The sequence below is a fragment of the Pungitius pungitius genome, chromosome 10 (genome assembly GCF_949316345.1).
Source record: "Pungitius pungitius chromosome 10, fPunPun2.1, whole genome shotgun sequence".
NCBI lineage: Eukaryota > Metazoa > Chordata > Actinopteri > Perciformes > Gasterosteidae > Pungitius > Pungitius pungitius.
The window spans coordinates 6640755-6661226 of NC_084909.1; the positions used below are offsets into that span (position 1 = coordinate 6640755).

Below are 20472 nucleotides of genomic sequence, written 5' to 3' on the forward strand. Positions count from 1 at the left end.
AACAATTTGTGTTTACATGAATGACTTGTTCCTCTTACCCTTTTTTTGTCGTCTTTGGCGTGATACACGCTGCCGAACTCTCACATCAGGATCAGATCCCCACTCTGATCCAAAACCCGGGTTCGGTCAATTCTGACAGCTTTGCTATTTAAGATCAGGATCGGCCCCCCACTCCAAATTGTTGCAGCATTTGAAGGAGCATATTACTCTCCAGATACCTCATTAATCTCCATCAAGGGTGCCAGCGCTGACACAGCTGACAGCAGGGACAATGCCACCTGCTCTTCTCCCCCTTCTGCAGATAATGCATGTTTTACAGTAGCCCAGATGTCTACACTCAATAAAACATTTGACAAAACCAGCCTGTGTGTGTTTTGGGATGTCTGTATTGAGTGGGAAGCGGCATGGGGATGGCGATAGTAGTCCTGCCGACCACTGATTAGAGAATTAAAAGACACAGCTGACATTGACTGTAGCAGAGAGGGGACGATTACAATTAAATCTGTTAAGTGATGCTGATTTTAGAAGGGCACATGCAGGATGCAGGTGTTTTGGCCCAAAGAGCTGGTCAGTTTAAATGATTATTTGTAAAGAGATTGAGTTAACCTTTCATTTAATGATTGATGAATATGTGTTTTGTTTCTCTCACTCCCCATACAGTGCATTGTCACAACCCAAATAGCATCTTTGTTATGTTTACACTTTATTTTTCCTCTCCCTGAACAATAAACTGAATGAATAGAATTAAATATGACAAAATATTCATTTTCAAACCATATTCTTTGTGAAATAAGATAAGATAAGTCCACATCTTGCGATATTCTGCATCGTCTGAAAATAGAGGTTGACACAATCCACGACCAGAAAACCATTCCTGTTGCCTGAAGTAGTGTTTTTCTAGCCTCTATACTTTGTGTGTAAGTGTTTGTGAAGCGTTTATGCTGATGGAATTGTAAGTCTGCAGCCGCGGTGCTCCAAGTAAGATTGTATTCTCTGTGGGAGTCCGAACAAAGAGCTGTAGATCAGCAGTGCTTTGGTGAATATATTGTAACCATTAAGACTGCAGAGAACAAAATGGCCTTTTGATGGGAACAAAAAGATTGAATAAAAATGGTCATTTTACGGAGATAGTATTGCATATCCAAGTTTTGGAGAGGAGCCGAGCCGAGCCTATCCTACTACTACAAAGGACAGTGTTTGTCATGGAAATAAGGTGGATTATAGTCTTTCAGGTTTGAGATCAGTGGCAAAATATAGGATGGTGTTTATTGTGGTTGGATAGAACGAAAGAAAGATGACAAAATGTTGTCAAATAACATTAAGCTTACTTTGCCTTGTTTCTCTAGCGTTAACTACTGATTTTAATGCCTTACCAAGCCTACAGCTTCCATATGCAAGCGGATGTTTTCGTCTTTTTTTAAAGTGAAACCATACCGATCCTCTGGAGAACACAAGGGGGGGCATTGCGTTCCTCTCTGGGTGGTGGTGTTGGCCAACCTGAACCCCTCACATTCATCTGCTGAAGTTAGAGATTGATGAGTCGTTGGCAGCGGTCTCGCTCGAGTATTTTTTGACGATACATTTTCTCAGAGCAAGTAACAAAGTTATTCAGAATCATGCAAATAAAACTCAAAAAGACACAAGGATTAAAATGATAGAGGTATATTATTATGAACTATAAACTCTTCAGATATCCTTTCCTTCTTGACTCAGATCAAGCACCTTTTAAGCATAAGCACTGGATAAAAGCATCATCCAATGCCATAGGTGGATTGTTAAAGACGTTTTATTGGTTAAACCTCCAAGGATACCTAATTAAAGTCCAGAAATATATCCAGAATGTCTGCTGGTGCGCACCATCAATCAAGCGGTGCCACTCTGGCCAGAGGCAAACCACAGTGGCATCAGACCAGGGAGGCAGCGAGTGGAAAGCTCGCTTTCAAACACACACGCAGCAAAACAGATTGCGGCCTGTTGCTGTGAATCAAACACACACCAAAGATATTTGAAGTTTATAAAAAATAAAAAAAATGTATCACACGTAAAAAATAGTTATGGAATCAATGAATCAGGATTTAGTGTTTATATGATAATCAGACAAATTAAGTGTTTGTTATATTTTTATTGCATGGGCCTAAGACACAGAAAATAAATATGTAAATGTAATGTTTATTACTGAGGTCAACGTGATGCAGTAAAAGTAGACTGAATGGCAAAACAGTTGTGTCAGATTATATTAATCAATCTTTTTGAGGTCAAACAGAATGAGAATCACCTTTAATGGCACATCAAATTTGACTCGTGCACATGTTTAACAGTTATATTCTCAGTTCCAAATACAAATAATTTATATTTCCTTCACACGACTGCCAATATGTTAATATCAAACACTCACAGCCATTGGGCCCCATGGTACTCCTGTCATGCTTTCCGTTTTGCTCTGTGCCTCAACAACAGTTGTTCACCCTGAAAATAAAGTGAAAAGTTTTTTTTTTGACAAATAAAGTTTTCCTTACTATTTAGAATCTGTTTATTTTGGTTTTATGAAATGAAATATCATAGAACTTTGCCCATAATTTAATGAATGCTGGGTCTGTGCATTGAGAAGGTCATTGATGCTCCTATTCCGTATAGATGTGCTAAAGCTCCCACTGGGTATTTGCTCCACATACTTCACAGAGTGAACACCTGGTCTGTCAATACAATCTCATTTCCTCAGTTGGCCACCTGTGCCATGGTGACAATGCTCACAGGTCTGAAGACAAACAGTGGCAGGTAGATGTGTCTCCTCTAGGCCACTGCGTCCACCAGGGGGGTTGCATTTGAGCTGTTTTGGGGATATTTGACTTTTCCCTTTAACTTGGAGGTCTTTTTAGAAATTGTTGATACGTTTCCAAGGACTCCTGGTGTAAGACACAGCTGCAAGGTTTTTCTAAAGCTGTTTCCATTGGCCTGTGTTTACCTGACATTTGGATTGACAGTAGAGTGATTGGAAATATCCACCATTCACTGCCGTGAGCTCCTGAGTGCACGGAAAGTGCTTTTGTAGTCTGGCTGTAATGGGCCAAGTTTGAATTGAAGGTTGAGAGAAATAGCCTCACTGCGGTCGCGCACTGTGAGGAACTGACACACCACAAATAATACTGCGAAATGGGGTCCTGATAGCATCACAGAGCATGTACAATAGCGTGCAGGCTCTCATTTCAATGCACTTTCAGAATGTTGTACTGTGCACAATCAGATGGATGGGATAAAATACAAACTCAGATTGTGTCCCGATTGTGTTACTTTTTGTCCTCCAATCAAAGCACATCTTAAAACTCAATCACTGATCATTTTCTTAATCACGGGTAAGAAAGTACAAACCTACAATGTTGATTGGCATTGTTCAAATTCATCATGAATACTGGATTTCCATTAGTGCCTTTTACAAAAATTGTTTCTGTGAATTAAAAAAAAAAAAGGATACATAGATTTGAATATAAACTGCCCAATTTGATCAATCATTGAAAACAGTTTATCTGTCAGAATGATTGTAAAAATCAGTTCTATCCTAAAATTATATTTAATTGACTTCAGGCACCATTTGCTCAGTTTTTAACCCCAGGGCGGTTGGGCTGTCACAAACTCAAAACAACTTGCGAAAGAATGCAGAATGCAGGTAATCTTGCTAGAAGTTAAACTCACAAAGCTGTCTGTCTGTATAAAAGTAATTGAGTGCCCCGGCAATGTCATTATTGTGCGTACTTGTACTTTTAGACGTTATATAAAAATAAAAGTGAGCAAACTGTTTCAACCTAATGTGTCATTGTAGTGTCACAGAGTAGGGGCAGAGGGACCGTGATGCATTCAGATGTGTTATCACTAGTGGCCCTAAGATTGGTGGTAAATTTGTTGTGAGAAAGAGTGAGTCACCACAAGCACGAGAGGCCATGCAGCTTGTGTGGCCACCCCGCAAAATGTATGTAGTTTGCTGCAGTAGAGTGTCAGATTCGCTGTGGACAGACACAGGGACGCACACTCATTCACAGACGCATGCACAGACGCATGTCCACACGCAAAGGATCAACCTGCCTTGCGGGGATAATCAGCACTACATATAAAGATTTTACTTTTGGAAATGAATAGAAGAAAAATCGAATTGCTGCATTGCATTTATCTAAATTGATGGATCTGCCTGTAATTTATACTACCTTGTTTTGTGTTTTCATGCAATTGTAACACTGGATGACACTGGATAGTATGGGATAATATGAAAGTGAGACACTTTCATATTATCCCATACTATCCCATACTATCATATCATACTACCATATTATAGCTATTTTGACTCGTATATATATATATACTTTGTTTATTATCATTGAATCATATATATGATTCAATGATAATAAAAAAAGTAAACAATGGAACTTCAATCCTCACTCATTTACATAAGTATTTTAAAAACACAGAGGAACATAATCCAACAAAGGATGGTTGACATGTTGCCTGACAAATAATATCACAGTGTGCAAAACGAATAACCAATCACCTCTATGAAGGACGGCGGGATTTCCTGTATGTGACGCAAACACTCCCAGTCAACACTGTAGGCCCCACCCTTTGTGTTGCCTACCTCCCGTCAATCAAAATAGAAACAATCCTGACAGTTATAACCTATTTCTACGCGTAAACAATCAATTGAATCTGCTGATAATGTCCGGTGGCTTGTGACTATCAGAAGTCTCCGTTTCAAGATAAGTCACGTAATGACGGGTATGTAATATATATCTTATTCTTCAGCAACGTAAGCTAACAAGCTACCACAGGCATCTTCTGGCTAAATTAGCTAGCCGGCTAGCAGGGATGCTGGTTGGTGATAGCTAATCATCGCCCAAGTTAGCCGTAGTAGCTAACGCTGTAGTCGTCAGCTAAGCTAGCTGTGTTAGCTTCCATAGGAAACATCAGTGAGCTATTAAACTAACGTTAATGATTGCTTCGCCGCTTTATTCTTTGTGGAGTTCGGTACAGTTTGTAGCGGTAGTTGTGGTTTTGTTGTTTGATATTCTGCTGCTATGGTGTTGTATGATGTATTTTCTTGTCATTTATGAATAAGCATCAGGCTTGTTTAGCTAGCGTTAGCTTCGGCTATCACCACTCTTAGCTAGCTGTATCCCTTCTACTACACAGCCCCAGAACAGCGGATGAAATCAGAGGATATGGCTGCCTTGGACGGGGACGGCAGTCAAAGCAACTTTCTGCAAGAAAGGGGCAACCAGGTAATGCAAATGTCTCCCTCACGGGCTTAGGGCGCATTAGGCTAGCGTTAGATACATCGACGAGTACGTGCTTACCGAAGTTCACACATTTCAAAATTGTCGTGCACTTTACAAATCCCGCGTCCTTATCTCTGATCTAAACATGACCTGGGTGCTATCATAGGTGCAGCCTGAAGGGCTACACACAGGACGAGATTAACCTCGTAACTTCAGACTTTGCACTTTGGCCATGAGTTATAACGTTAATTGTTATGTGGCACAGAATAATGGACACCCACTTTCTTCCTTTTTTGAAAAAAAAAACAAATTAATTGTGGGTAGGACACTCAGCCGTCACCCCTAGACCTGCTGGCAACCACCTGCACTACGGTCGGGTCACCTTCGTCAGAGGTGGACAGAGGTGGTGAAGCTGATGTGGTAAGTCAGCACCGCTGCTAGATCAGACACAGCTACAGCCGACGGGTTAAGTCCTCACTCACAGCTGAGCAAAACTGGTGGTCGGAGAGTAGTCAAGCTTATCCTTTTTAAACATTTGGTCATTTAGGTGGATATCTCATTGCATCAACTGGAATGTTTTACCAGTAACTAGTGAAATATACCCAGCGAGGGCATCCATAATCCTTCTGATTATGTGACTGTGTACCGGGGCTTAACCCAGTGGCCCTTAAATGCGATATATTGAATTCAGTTTGCTTTTTAATGCAACCAGAAGAAAAGGATCTCTATTTGCATACAGTAGCACAAAACATAATATTGCGATACTCAATGGTTTGGATTTCTTTTTCACATCCCTAATCACATTTGCATCAGTAAATGCATGTGAGTTCAACTCCAGATAAATGACTGTTGGTCAATATGAATGAATGAATACATTTGCCCGTTTCTGTTAAATGGGGTTTTGTATTTGTGCCTTGGTGACTATGAATAATTGTGCTGCTATGTGTATTGTGGGCACTCAAAGAGCCAGTTAAATTATGGAATTTGATTGTTGCGATGTTGATTTTAATATTTTATCACAAAAAAACCTTTTCCAATATGCTGTAGCTGTTTAAGGTGTCATTTTTTTAAATTTAATAATCGCTTTGAGGAAAACCAAGAGCTCTAATTAAATGTGTTCACCTTCAACACAAACCAATGTGTGTTTGCCCATTGCAGATGTTGTTTTTTTTACTAAAAGGATTGCAGTCAACAGCTGTGTCAGGACTTCCTGAAAACGTAGCACTGTACACTGTATATATAACTAGCCTTTACACGTAATTAGGTGTAGCAGGAGGGGTTTTATCAGTAGCACTGATGGTTGAGGATGACACTTGTTAATGTATGAGTTACCATTCAGATTACTTCAGGGTTTCAACTCTTGATTTACCGTAATTTATGGTGAATTTCCTTATATGTATTTCCTGTACATTTTGTATAGGTTACAACTAGACAAGTTATAAATTGACTTGCATTGCATTGCTTAAGATATGTAAATAACAACATTCTTTTTTTAATCATATATTTTCTCAGACATCAGATCCATCTACTCAGCTTGCTGGAACTGAAAAATGGGAGGTTTTAACCTCCACAAGAGCAGCAAAAGATGAATCTGGATTGATTCAAATCCAAAACGAAGGAATATTAACATCGAATGGACAGTATGTTCTTCCTCTCCAGAACTTACAGAGTCAGCCAATCTTTGTGACGTCAGGATCTGACACCTCATCTGCCAATTCAGTGCCTAACATTCAGTACCAAGTAATTCCTCAGATCCAAACAGCCGACGGACAGATGAGCTTCTCCGCTTCCGGCTTGGAAGGATTGACTCTGTCTCAGAATGCCACGGGGCAGATTCATCTCCTACCAGACGGGAGCCAGAGCCTCAGTGTAACATCGACTGCAAACATCCTTAACAACAACAACCACCAGAACCTCATCTCACAGGCTGGTAATATCCAGCAGCTCCAGGGGGTTTCCATCGGCAGCTCCACCTTCAACAACCAGGTTGTTACAAACGTGCCTGTGGGTTTGCCTGGGAACATTACTTTTGTTCCTATTAACAGCGTGGACCTGGACTCCCTCGGCCTCTCTGGTGCTCAGACTATAGCAACAGGGGTCACTGCTGATGGCCAGCTAATCATGACGAGTCAGCCCCTCGATGGCTCGGAGAGCGTGACGAAGACCGATAATCACCATTCACAGACACTACCAGCCGATGGCTCGAATGCAAATCACGAGATCTATGTGCCAACCTCTTCCTCTCAGCTACAAATTCCAATGAACCAATCGGGTCTGCTGACACAAGACACTTCGTTGTCATCTGTGGGTACGGAGCAAGCGGACTCGACTTCTGGTCTCCAGGAGGGCTTCATCCAACAGAGCCAGGAGAATAGCATCCAGGTGTCTTCAGGTCAGTCCGTCATTCAGCTGCAGCAGGTACCCATCCAGACCAGCAACGGTCAGGTGGTCCACTCCATGTCAGCAGGCGGGCAGAACCTGCAAAACGTGCAGCTGATCAACCCGGGAACATTCATCATCCAAGCTCAGACGGTCACACCGTCGGGTCAGATACAATGGCAGACCTTTCAGGTGCAGGGAGTGCAGAACCTACAGAACCTGCAGCTGCCGACGACACCCCCCCAGCAGATAACCCTGGCTCCAGTCCAGACGCTATCACTGGGTTCCAATCCAGTCAGCGTCGGTACGGGGCAGATCCCCAACCTGCAGACTGTGACGGTCAACACAATGACTCAAAATGAAGGAGACCCTGACCACCCTGGAGGTAATGGGGCTCTTTTTTATTAATTTATTTATCCATGTGTATGCATGTGGGTGTGCGTGCGTGCGTGCATGTGTGTGTGTGAATATATAAAAAAATAATAAAATACAAGTGCTTTTTGTTTAGTTTTTTCCCCCCAATGATAACTTTCAAAACGTTATGCGGACATTTTTGATTGTAAAGTCCTAAACAACTTGCGTGGGTATGTTAATGGAAATATTAGGATTTAGATTTTCCCTGTAAATTAAGTAAAGATTTAATTTGCTGCCCTGCTGTCAGTCAAAACAATCATCTCTATCTCTCTTGCTCTTCTGTCTTTAGAGTTATTTTGCTAAGTTTCCCACAGCTTAATATTTAAATGCACATTCATTCCAGATATTAGGATAAAAGAAGAGCCAGACTCTGGAGACTGGCAGCTGAGCACCGACTCCACCCTGAACACCAACGACTTGTCCCACCTGCGCGTCCAGCTGGTGGATGAGGACGATCAGTTGGGTCAGGAGGGCAAGAGGCTGCGCAGAGTGGCCTGTACATGCCCCAACTGTAAAGATTCCAGTGGCAGGTGAGTACGCCTGACTTCACACTGCACTGCATTGGAAACGGGCGAATCAGGACCCTTACTGCACGTCCCTGTGTTCCTCAGAGGGTCCAGCACTGGGAAGAAAAAGCAGCACATCTGCCACATTGCTGGCTGTGAGAAAGTGTACGGAAAGACGTCGCACCTGCGAGCACACCTGCGCTGGCATTCAGGGGAGCGACCCTTTGTTTGCAGCTGGATGTTCTGCGGGAAAAGGTTCACACGCAGTGACGAGCTGCAGAGACATAGGAGAACACACACAGGTGCTATTTATTTTTTTCTTCTTTTTTTGCCCCCCTGTGTGTTTTTTACACCAGGAAAAAAAGCAGTCGATTGTGTTAATTGTTTGCCCTGCAAAGTGTGAGTCACCCTAAGAAATAACAGCGTTGGTCCCCCTCTAGAAATGTACAGCTTGGAAAAAAGCACAACCAGAAAAAAACCCAGATTCTTTTTCTAATTTGCCAGACTTGTTAACATAAAAATATTTCAAGCTGTTTAGCTTTTCAGTTTTATCCCATATTCACCTTTGAATCTGAGTAATTGTATGGACTCACCTAAATTGTCGTTTGATGAAATCTTTCCCTGCAGTTTCCGTCCGTCGTCACGGGGTGAACTATAGGATGTAGTATCCTATGAGATTTCCAATGAAATATACTAGCACAGCGTAATGATCTACATTATCTGATGACATTTACTCCCAGAACGAACTTTTAAAAGAGATATGACCAATTTATAAACCCTTGCCATATAATTGGCTGGCTGAGGCCTCTGACAGCACGGCCTCTGGTAGCATTTCATTACAATGTCAGCTTCGAGATCAGATATCAAAAGGATGGTTCAGATTTCTTTTTTAAGTGGGGTTGTATGAAGTACTTATCCATTCTCAGTGTATTATCCACAGACAGTTTTAAGCGGCTGTTATATACGTTTTGCTGCTTGTGTCTGTTTTCCTAAACTTGGCCTCTGTCAACCGCTATTGGTAACAATATACCACCTTTTGATAAGAACCTACCACCCATCTTCAAGAGTTGGGAATTCAGTTGTTTTTATGTTTCTAATTTGCCATTGTGTCCCAATAAAACATTTTCACCGTGGGTTATTTTACAACCAAATTTAAACTAGCGGGCAACTTTCTTTATCCTACCTCACCCATGAAAGCCTTCATCCAGGTAGACCCCCCACAACGTATTCTATGCAAAATCTTTACCCCCCACACGCCATTTTGTCTCCGGCAGGAGAGAAAAAGTTTGTCTGCCCCGAATGCTCGAAGCGTTTCATGCGGAGCGACCACCTGGCGAAGCACATTAAAACTCATCAGAACAAAAAAGGCGTGAACTCTGGCAGCGCCGTGGTGGCGTCGATGGAATCCGCGGGCTCCTCAGACAGCATCATCACCACGGCGGGCGGGACCACCCTCATCCTCACCAACATCCAGCAGGGCTCCAGCGACGCCCAGGACATCCTGGCCAACGCCGAGATGCCGCTCCAGCTCGTCGCCACGGTAGCGGCCGGCGAAGTCATGGAGTGATTTACACTCTGCGTATGAACTTCTGTCACCCTTTCCCATACTTTATGCTCCTGCCTGCATTTTTATTCAAGATTTGAAGAAAAACAATGAAATTCTAAATATATATATTAAGTATATATTTTAACACAGAAATAGTCAGGTCATTGTTACCAAGGAAAAACTAGTAGTGGAGACTGAAAGATAGAGAGGGGGGGGGGGGGAGAAATTGCAGTAAACACACAAGGAAATGCCTTATTTTGTACAATATTGTGTCGTTGGAAATGTAGGATGTCTTTTTGATTTTTAACCTACTTATTACTGTGTTTTCAGGAAAAAACTATTGGTAAGTTGAGCAATTTTCTTGTCGCTTTTATTATCATGGTATATTATGATGTCCTTGGTATGCAAGATTTGTACCATCCTTTAAGCAAAGATTTAATCAAACAACAAAGCTACTTTTAAGTAATGACGTTGCTTATGTCCATGCAAATTTACATATTTACGTTATGTGTTTTTTTGTTTTTTTTTAATATTTCGGTTTTCACCTTGCATTCAGTCGTCTTGCAAACTAGCCGGCCATCTTTCAAACCTTTGCTTATACTTGCTACGTTTTGCAGGCGAAAATCAAAACAATCAAATTTTTGTATTGTAATTCCTGAACATATACTGTCGATATGATGCACATTATTTGCTTATTAAATATTTTGACTGAACCGCTATTTATATTTAGGCTTAGACTTAGACAACATATTTGTGATATTAAAAGTCAAATATTTCAAATGGCACCATTACATGTAATTTAAATGTGTTTTTTGTAAAAACCTTTTTGGTGGAATTTTAAAAAAGAAACATGCATTGTAATATTGAGAAGAAAAGCCATTTTGGGAGGAATTTGCCAAATTTGACTACAAACTCAGGATGACTTGTGACTGTGTGATATGATTAGATGAAATCGCCTCTTTAGCTTCTCGGGCCCTGGTTGTGATGTTGGAAAGAAATGCGTTTTGATAGTGGACCAACAGCTGAGGGGAATTAAGTTGTCACCATGTTACAAATCCTCGTTAAATTCTACCAATTCCAGTCTTACGACGACGAGGAACCCGGCTCATGTTTTAGGAAGCTTTGAGGATTCTCATCAGTACCTTGCTCGATCATGCAGGTGGAAAAATGAAGTGCATTACTGAAAGCGGTACTTTTTTTTTTTTTTACAGCACTATTCTCACCACTTCATCTTGTTGTTAATCCTTTTGTATAAAAAATATTTGTATACTATCCAAGAAACTGTCCTTTATATTCATTGTCACTAAATGTAAAATGTTTGTCTTTTTGTTGACACTTTTGCTTTAACTTCATGTCGCACTTCCCTCTTCCAGATTATGTTTTTTTAAATTTTGTCTCTGACCCCCGACAACTGTTGAACTGTCAATCTGAATGCACACAGATCAGTGAATAACGGTGGCGTATTGGATTCGATTTTGGACGCGTTGTCATCCTCATGCGATTACCCCCATTTAAACAGCATATTTATATTATGTACTAAACTGTTTAGATTTGTTCACTTTAAAATCTTCTGTATAAATATGTCAATATAACATCAATATAAACCTTCTGTTACACCTAAATTTCCTTTCATTTGTCTTTAACTGTTAGCTGTTAATGTTGAATATTTCACACTAAAACAACTAACTCTAAGATAAGTTATACTTGAAACCTTTTGTTCTGTGTCTGAGCCAGAGGTTCATCCCCCCCCCTTCCCTCCCCCTTATTCTTTGGCCTAGTAGTCCAGTAGATGTCACTACAGCCAAGGGAGCAGCACCGGCGGTATGTTTGACCCCGTGACCTTCCCCGTGCGGCGCCGCTAAGACGAGGACAGAAGTCACCGAGGCTGTAAGGAGGTGTGGACCCTCAGTGAACCACACGTTGATGTCACAGAAATGTCTGCAGCATATTCTGCCGTCTCGTGACTTTGATCAAACCCAGCGGATGTGTGAGGGGAAACAGCGTCTGGGTTCATGACCTAGATTCATGCATATTTGAGTTAACTATTTCAATAACCTGCTCTATTTTTCTTTCTGACCTCTAAGGGTCCATACAGATTCCTGTCACTATCGTTTTCCAGAGGTACCAATGATTTCTTAATATTTTGATGTTATCATCTGAAGTCACGTTTCCACGGCAGCACACACACGCTGCATCATTCTAAATTGGACATTTTAATTAAGCACCGCTGCTATTTTTTTCTTTAATATAAAAGACGACAGTAACAGGGAGTTAAAATGTGTTCTGTCCTTCCGGGTTTTAGTGCCTGTGACCATGATTCAAATGGCAGTCTATAAAAAGCTCTGTTTAATCACAATGAAAAACACATGCTTTTTGAGTCTTTGTCAATTTGCCCGAAAACGAGTTAGAAGATCTGGTCTATAACGTTTCAAAGGGCTCGTCCGTATTGTCCTTTGCATTTGCATAATTTAATGAATCCAATTCATTGTAATGCAATACCAAGTGCGCAAGGAACATAGAATGACAGTTTGAGTTAATGAAATGTGTTAACGGTATCATCATTTACTTGTATGTTAATTAGTCCAATTAATTTGCCCTGCTCGGTAATCTGAATATTGTAATAATCTTCTCTCCCCTGCAGGAATGAACCTATGATACACAGACCTTTGGGACAATCGGCTTCAAGAATCAGGTTTAAAAAAAAAAAAAAACTTTTCTTCTTTTTAAATGTGTTCTGGCAAATACAAAGAAACCGGGAGCGCCTTGCAGTATTTCCTAGTTGTGCGGAATATTTTTTTTTGAGGGAATTTACACTTGAATATTATTAACCAGTGTATGTAGCTACGTCCTGACTTTAGCTTTTTATGACGCGAGGCACACCCCCGGTTGGAAATGTGTTGAGGGGGGGGATGAGTTCTGCTCGCTTGACGGACGGCCGTGGGTTGGTCACCAGAGGATGGAGCTCCTGGCCGGTGCAGATAAAAGCTGCCGTCATTGGGCGAGTCCCCCTCGGCACGTTACAGGAAGGAGGAGAAATGACTTTTAGTCCTACTAACAATCTATTTATGTGTGTCACTGTTGGCCTGTGACAGTTTTTTTGCCCAGTTCATTAATCTGGAGATGTGATTTTAGTGATTCAAGGCAGTCAAAGCATGTCGTGGCTTCTATTTATTGAGGGAAGCGCGCTTACGTCCTCATTGCTGCTGGAGTAGTGCCAACTTCATCCAGAACGATTTCTGCAAAAGGTGAAACGAAACACACCTTTGGAGAGTTAATGAAAAGCTTCATCAATAATGCAGCTCTAGTATTGGGATTTTAGTGATGGAAAAATAGTGTTTACAGTACAAGTTGTTGTTGTTGTTGTGTGTTTCTATGGAAAGAAATAGCTTTGGTCCTTCCAGCCCAGGTTGAATAATCGTGCAATTGTACACGGTGCACAACTTCTCCTCAAATTCATATGCAAAATGCAAAAAGACTGTAATCATGCAATAACATTTTCAACTGTACGTGGGATAGAATTCAAAATACTGTTGGGATTACAGTTTTCAACCATTGGGAGGTAATGTGAACTGTTGGCGGAAAATGATTTATTTCATGACACTGTCCCAAATATACAAAATACTTTAGCGATAGGGCTGCTTCCTCCATATGCATCTTTGCCTGATTGTAACGCTTTCCCCCAGTTGTTGAAGGATAGACCTGCAATTTTTCCAAAGTGACTATTATTTGCTTTTCTAAAAAAATCAACAACTTGAGAGTACAGTACAGTGCGATGAGTGTTCGGGGATGCAAAGCCGGGCTTATTTGCAACGCGTCTCTTCTGTGAAACACAGAATTTAGAGCACAAAGCCTTTATCTAATTTCCCTTTTGCACATGAACCGAACGTCTGCTGACTGATGAAATGCACTCGCCATGCCGCTCAACATTTGGTTTATAGAGGGGGACACTAGCAGTGTTTCTCTCCGAAACCAACAGGACGTTTGAGAGCACGGAAAAAGTGCGCTGTGTTTTTTTTTTTTTACCTCCCTCACACATTCTTGCCCTTGATCAACTTTAGAAGGCAGACAATAGCGCAGATCGTTCTCCCCATGTAGGGAAACGCAGCATGGATCAACTCAATAACCTGATATTCCCCCCGTCTACTGAGTGAGGCCAATTTAGCAGAAGGTCAGCGCCTTTTTTTTTTTTTTTTTCTTTTTTTTTTTTCTTCTTTTTTTTTTAACACAAGAGACAATTTGGTGACCTCCCTCTGGAGCCCCAGCAGGACTAACAGATTGGTGGAGCTGCAAAGTGCTCGTGTTGACATTGCGTTTTGGACCTCTCAAGGTGAACAGACACCCGGTGAGGGACAGCGAGGCTATTATGCAAACCGGAGCCACGGCCACAAGTGGCGGGCTTGTGGATTTTTTTTTTCTTTTTTTTTTCATGCATTCTTGACAATTGGGTGGTTGTTTAAATGTAAAGATGTTCAATGGATTTGAAAGTACGGTGTTCATTTTCCATCATCATCATCCTTTTCTATTCAGAACCACTGGAATTATGTTCCGACTATGTTCTGTTTAGTGGGGTGGAATTCTGATTCGATCCATCTTTTCTGTCTGCATTGCAAAAAAAAAAAAAAGAATTCTCCCCTGCTGTTTGTGCATTTACTGTATGTACGTTTTTACACCACATCCAACTGTGAAAATTGAACCGACGACAATGAGACACCGGCATCACATTTTCCGCATTATGTTGTTCTTTGTGCTCGTGCGCAGCATGTGTCGGATTTTAGCGAAGAGACAATTGGGTAAAATGCTTCTGAGATGTATGAGAAGATTAGGAGGGATGGTTTTAGGCCAACCCTCTCAGCAAACATACAGTTTTTCCCGTGGTACGAAATAACTCTTTTACCGTTATTGTGCACCTCAAGGTCAGCTGTGACAACGGCTTCAGCTTCCTCGGACTGGAGTTTGAGGATAAAGTGCGCTCAATGTTCTCCTTTTGGTGACAAGAGCTCGCCTTCAGTGTTTTTCAGCCCACCGAAAACAATTTCGGATGTGAAAGGAGTCGTTTTGTATCTGAAAAATGTACATTAAATGGTGTCAACAACACCCTGGAGGTCAGAGCAGAGTCCCCATGGAGACTGAATCTGCCTGCTGCGCTGGAAGACTCCACAACCCCCGACCCACCCCCCCCCCCCCCCCCCTCCCTCCTCCCTGAGTGGCGTCTCCGTGATGGCTCTCAGTTTCTCTCGTCATGTCCCTGGCAGCTTTGACACAGGTAATATGCATGCAGGCTGACAGTGGCTGGGATGTGCGGCAGAGACAATGATGTACATATCATTTTCCTCCCTGACTGATTGAAGACTGTAATCTGTGCTGGACTTTCTCTCTGATTACACACGTCTCAGGGAGCAAAACAAGGACTCTGAGCTGCCACTGGGCAGTAGACTCATCCGAGGCTTTCAGCCTTCGAGAGGAGTGGAGTCCGCCTTTAAGGTGAGCTCAATTTTCGTCCCATTTACACTATTGTTACAAGTGTCGGATGGAATGCATCTGGCAGATAGTGGTCAAACTGTGGCTGTCTGAAGATGATACGGAAACGGATGTATGAGGCACCCAAGGTCATTCCATTCCCATCTCTAGCTCCCGCAAAAAAACAATAAAAAAACAACAACATGATGAATTCTACATTCCCCGGCATTGTGTTCCGTGCTTAGAAAATGCAAAGTATGCCCTCGGCAGCTCAAAGGGCCCGACCTGCCCGACAAGACCAACAAAGAGAGGCGCTGAACAAAGAAAGTGTTCCCCCCGATTAATGAGCAAGCAAACCCAAAGGAATGATTATTTATTTATTTTTTTCCTGCCCTCAGATACCCGAGGCGCCGTTGACCTGCCCACGCGACCTTGCGAGCTACACTTGTGTCTTTTACGCGAAAAAGAGATTTTCTCTGTTGACAGTAGGTCAATCCTTTACAGAAGTTACCCAGCACATTACAAGGTTGGTCTCGGGAGAGAAGTAATGGGTTCTGGGCAATTGACCAACCTGCCATGCTTTGCTGCACCTGCACTGAGTTAGAGCTGTCATCATTACCACTTCCTCTAACGTTCCCCCACAGCAACCCGGACACTCCCACTCACGGCGATATTTCACTTTGGTTGGAACGTTTTTTTCTTTTTTTTTTAACCATGCATCCCTGCGTAGACGAGCAGCGGCAGGCTAGCTGTGAGCCCGCGGGCGGCACGGTAACCTCTAACGGGCCTGCTGCACTCAAACATAATCCTTTCCAAAATAGCTCACAGTCACCGGCAGCGACGGACTTTTCAGATTCGCCAAAAAGTTAAACGTGTCTCCCCAAATTTTCTCCATGTTGAAGTGTGAAGAACATGAGGTCAGTCAATTGAAAGGCATTCATGCTCTATTTTAGTTGATTATCTCAAAAATGATTGCAAGATTGTACGGACTGGAAATAATCATTAGGATGTTCCGTAAGAAAAGAGGGGGGGGGGAAAAAAGAAAAACAGTTTGAATGGTTCATTAAAATGAATCAAAAGCTTCTACATTATTTAGTTAATCAAGGCTTGCTGTTAGGAAGCACCTTGAACTTAATATATATATATATATATATATATATATAATTTTTTCTTTCCCTTTCATTAGCACAATCCTTTCCTAAACCATTGTACTGTTTAAATCAGTGCGGGCGACGCCGCGCAACAGGTCAGGGATCAAAACTGTGGAGGTCGCAGACGTCACACACCGGCGGCTCCCTGATTGCGGAGCCGCCCGGAAATCTGTTCTGATTAAACGTTCTCAGCGAGGCCTTTGGTGCTTCAGTCAGCCGGCAGCTTCACTCGGACGGGACTCCGTCCGCTCCCCTTAAAACGTTTCCCGTGTTGTTGACACAACAGTCGCACCACAAAAGGTCCGTTCGGTACTCTCGGAGCACTTTGCTAGTTGTTGATATCAGCTTGTGTCACGACGCTGTGGGCAGATCTCACAAAAACCAACAAAATCGCATTAATGTCACAAAAATGTTTTCGGCGTTCGGGCTTCTTTTCTTTTCTTTAAATTTCTTTTTTTTTTAAAAGACATCACGGCTGCGGCAACTTTGCTCCGACTTGCAGATGTTTTTCCCCTCCGGTTTTCACGTCCTCCTCCCACACATGTCTTACATCAGCATTTGCGGATCCAAAACGACCAGCTTTGAAAATGACGGAGAGGAACTTTACATTGTGCCAGAAAAAGGAATGGAAATTACGGGCAGTGTCAGATAATTGAGCTTGTCGTGAGAGACACGTTAATAACAGACGGGGATGCAGAAGACTTGTCACTCCGTACCCTGGGTGACAGACTCTCTCCGCTGCTTGATGAGCTGTTTTAGAGAGGAAATTGTTCCACGCAAACACCATCGTTATTACAAGCTGGCAAACTGCTCGCTTGTGTACCCAATTCTGCTTGAACTGACAGAATCCAATTGACCGGCACATATTCATGCACTTTATTTTCTTTATTCTCACCAACAATGCAGATAATTACTGCACCGAGTAAAACTGAAAATAGAATTTCACTGTGTTCCAGAAAACAATGCCAGAGCTGTCTCAGCAACACGTCGGCACCAAATCGCTGTGACTCTGGAGACCTACTGTAAGGGGAGCAGCAAAAAATGTTACCCGTCAACTTCTCCTCCTTCCTGAAGTACAGTGAACTTCCTCTTTCGGCGTCGTCATGGATCTCGCCGCGTCGGGGCCCCGCCTTCATTCGGGTTTATCCGTGGCGTTTGTTTTATATCGATGTTCAGGCTTCATCCTCTTTCTCTGAAAACCAGCCATATTTAGTTTGTTCCTGTTTACTTGTAAATAGCAGTGTTTGTACAAAGAGCAGGTTCCAGAGGACACATGTAAGTACCAAATGCCCGTTTCCACCAATCACCTAACATGCATTTAGTTTTGGTCAAACGGCACCTTTACCCTAAGTTTCATGTCATGTGTTCCTGTCGTTTCTTCCCTCGGGAGTTGAAGGCAATCAGCCGAGAAGCAAATGGGACGAGGTCTCTGATGCTCGCTCCCTCGGGAGGTAGGGGGGGGAGAAATAAATAAATTTTAAAAAGCGCCCGTGGCGAGACAGCAAAGTGTCTCCCGGGGACACATTCGGACATCTGCCGAGTTCACGTCCCTCACGCCGCCACTTAACGCAACTCATTAACAGGGACCGCCTGCCGAAGTGCATGGTGTATCTCCTTGAACTGTGTCGCGAGTCCCACGGTGCCGGTGAGAGGGGGGGTGGGGTGGGGGGGGGGGCGTGTGGCCATCACACCAATGCAGAGGGACGCCCGTAGTGCCGCTGTCCAACAAGTCGTCCGTTATCTGAGGGAAATGTATCCGTCCAGAGGTGAGGGCGGCTTTGTGCTCTCAACCAGGCCACCTCTCGGCCTTTGTGCCAGTAACAAGCTCAGCTCAGGCTCCACCGAAGCGAGAAATTGTAAACTCTCCGGAGAGGCCCAGTGGAGAGATAGGGGCTTAGTGTTTGCTGGCAATGTGCACGGGGATGAATCTGATACGGCCGAGTCCCACGCCAGAATGGGAGTGATGACACCTCCCCTTCTATGGAGAGTTATGTTTAATCCCCTTTGCCGGTGTATTCACTTGCAAATATCCCAGTCACCATTAATATGTATTAACATCCTTCACTCACTGCTCAATACAGATTTATCAGAGTCTATTTTGCCTCTTGTCCTCAACCATCATGGCTCTCTGCTGCTCTTGAACCCCCATCTTTTTATGAGGAGAATGGACTTGAATTGGCTAAAAACCGTTGCCCGCGGACACGGCAGGGTTCATTATGGAGGCCGCTGAAGCCGCCGCGTTGCCTGCGTCAACACTTTTGTCAGCAAGTTTCATGTTGGCACATTTTGTATGTTCTTCATACAGTGCAAGCACTAAAAGGAATTGCGGAAATAAAATGTGTAGTTACGGTTTTCTACATTATTGCGGCAAGCGATAAAAATTCTCAAAATGTGCAGAGTTCACAATTGAGATACAATAAAAATCAACAAATTGCCATTTTCAGCGCTTAATTCCAACAAACATTTTTGCTTTTCTTTGATATTTTCCACTTTAAAGTCACTTTTCATAGCTCTTAAAGCAATCCCCCCCCCCCCCAAAAAAAAATAAAATAAAACCCATTCTCTCAGATATCTGCTGGCATCTTGTGAAAGGATGACTCGCCACCTCCTGTGATCACGGTTCATTTAAATGTGAAATTAGTGGAAATTCTGTTTTTAATTCAACTCTCATTCAGAAGCGCAGCGCGTTGTGTGTTCTAACAAGATGAAGAGCGTTGAACTGGATTCGTGTGATACTTCTTTGTGTGTGTGTCTGGTGCTCTAATCCAGACAAAGCTTTGAGAAGCTCATTACAGCCTGGTGAGGCCTTAAGTCTGTGCAGCCTGCATTAAAGCAGCCAAGAACTGACTGTCAGCTCCCTGGCAGAGCCCAAATCAAGCTGTCAATTACTGGACGTGTTTATGGAAATTACATGTTTGTTAACATGCTGGAAAAATGTGCTCTCGGCTCAAACAGCGTGTGTTCGGGAAAAACAATTTTGCTCGGAAATCACCTTTCAAACGGATGAAGGTGATCCTCATCGGATCACAGACACGAGAGGCATTTTATCTCCTCCTCGTGTACGCGTTGGAGGAGAAGCCCCCGGGACGGGAAGGGCCGCGGCTACCGATCAAAAAAGTGGCACCGCTTTTGTTTATTGAGTCATCTCGCTCCGCCTTGGCTGCGGTTCAACCTCCTTTTTGTTCTTTTTAAACATACAAAGCTCAAGTTTGGCGCCTGGCGCAGCAGTCAAAAGGAGGGCGACAGTAACTCTTAAATGTGACACCCACCTGTACAACGTGAACATTATAGTAACAGAGTTTATTGATTACACAAAAGGGTGAATTAACCACCAGGGAGAGTGCGTTATGCTCTTCCTTTTCAATAAAGATATCAAATGAATTATTTATGCACCGTATTTTCATTTTCACTTGCCGCGTATTGCAAAAATCTCGTCTTTTATATTGTCGCTTCGCTTTAAATGGAGTCGCAAACAATGCAGTTAAAAACTGCAGCTCCCTCTGCCCTTCAGTGCAGCGCCTCGGGCGAGATGTTTATGTCAATTCCTCTGTTGATTTTCTCTCCCTGTAAAGGCCTCGATTCCAGCCTCCCAATAATCATGAAATTGAGCCAATCGACATGCACGTCTCCGATGTCCTGGTCGAGCTCATCTTAGACAAGGTAATTTTGTCAGAGCAATTACCATTGTAATGTAGTCGGGGGGGCATTTTCCGCTGCTTAGGTGAGCCGCTGACAGCATGTTTTGATTTTTAAGCAAATTG

At 42.7% G+C, this 20472-nt stretch overlaps 1 protein-coding gene across 4 annotated transcripts; it reads left to right on the plus strand.

The window, feature by feature from the left end:
* The first annotated feature begins 4424 nt into the window (after nt 1-4424).
* Nucleotides 4425-11725, plus strand: sp3a (sp3a transcription factor). 4 transcript variants are annotated; one of them, XM_037488520.2, is made up of 7 exons: nt 4425-4758; nt 5173-5261; nt 5583-5678; nt 6771-8022; nt 8395-8581; nt 8672-8859; nt 9832-11725. In XM_037488520.2, the coding sequence occupies exons 1-7, from the start codon at nt 4752-4754 to the stop codon at nt 10122-10124; spliced, it is 2112 nt and encodes a 703-aa protein (XP_037344417.1). In that variant the 5' UTR covers nt 4425-4751; the 3' UTR covers nt 10125-11725. The 4 variants fall into 4 exon arrangements, with proteins under 4 accessions (XP_037344417.1, XP_037344415.1, XP_037344416.1 ...); XM_037488518.2 differs by having other exon boundaries at nt 4428-4758; nt 8663-8859; XM_037488519.2 differs by having other exon boundaries at nt 4428-4758; nt 5592-5678; nt 8663-8859.
* The last annotated feature ends 8747 nt before the right edge of the window (nt 11726-20472 follow it).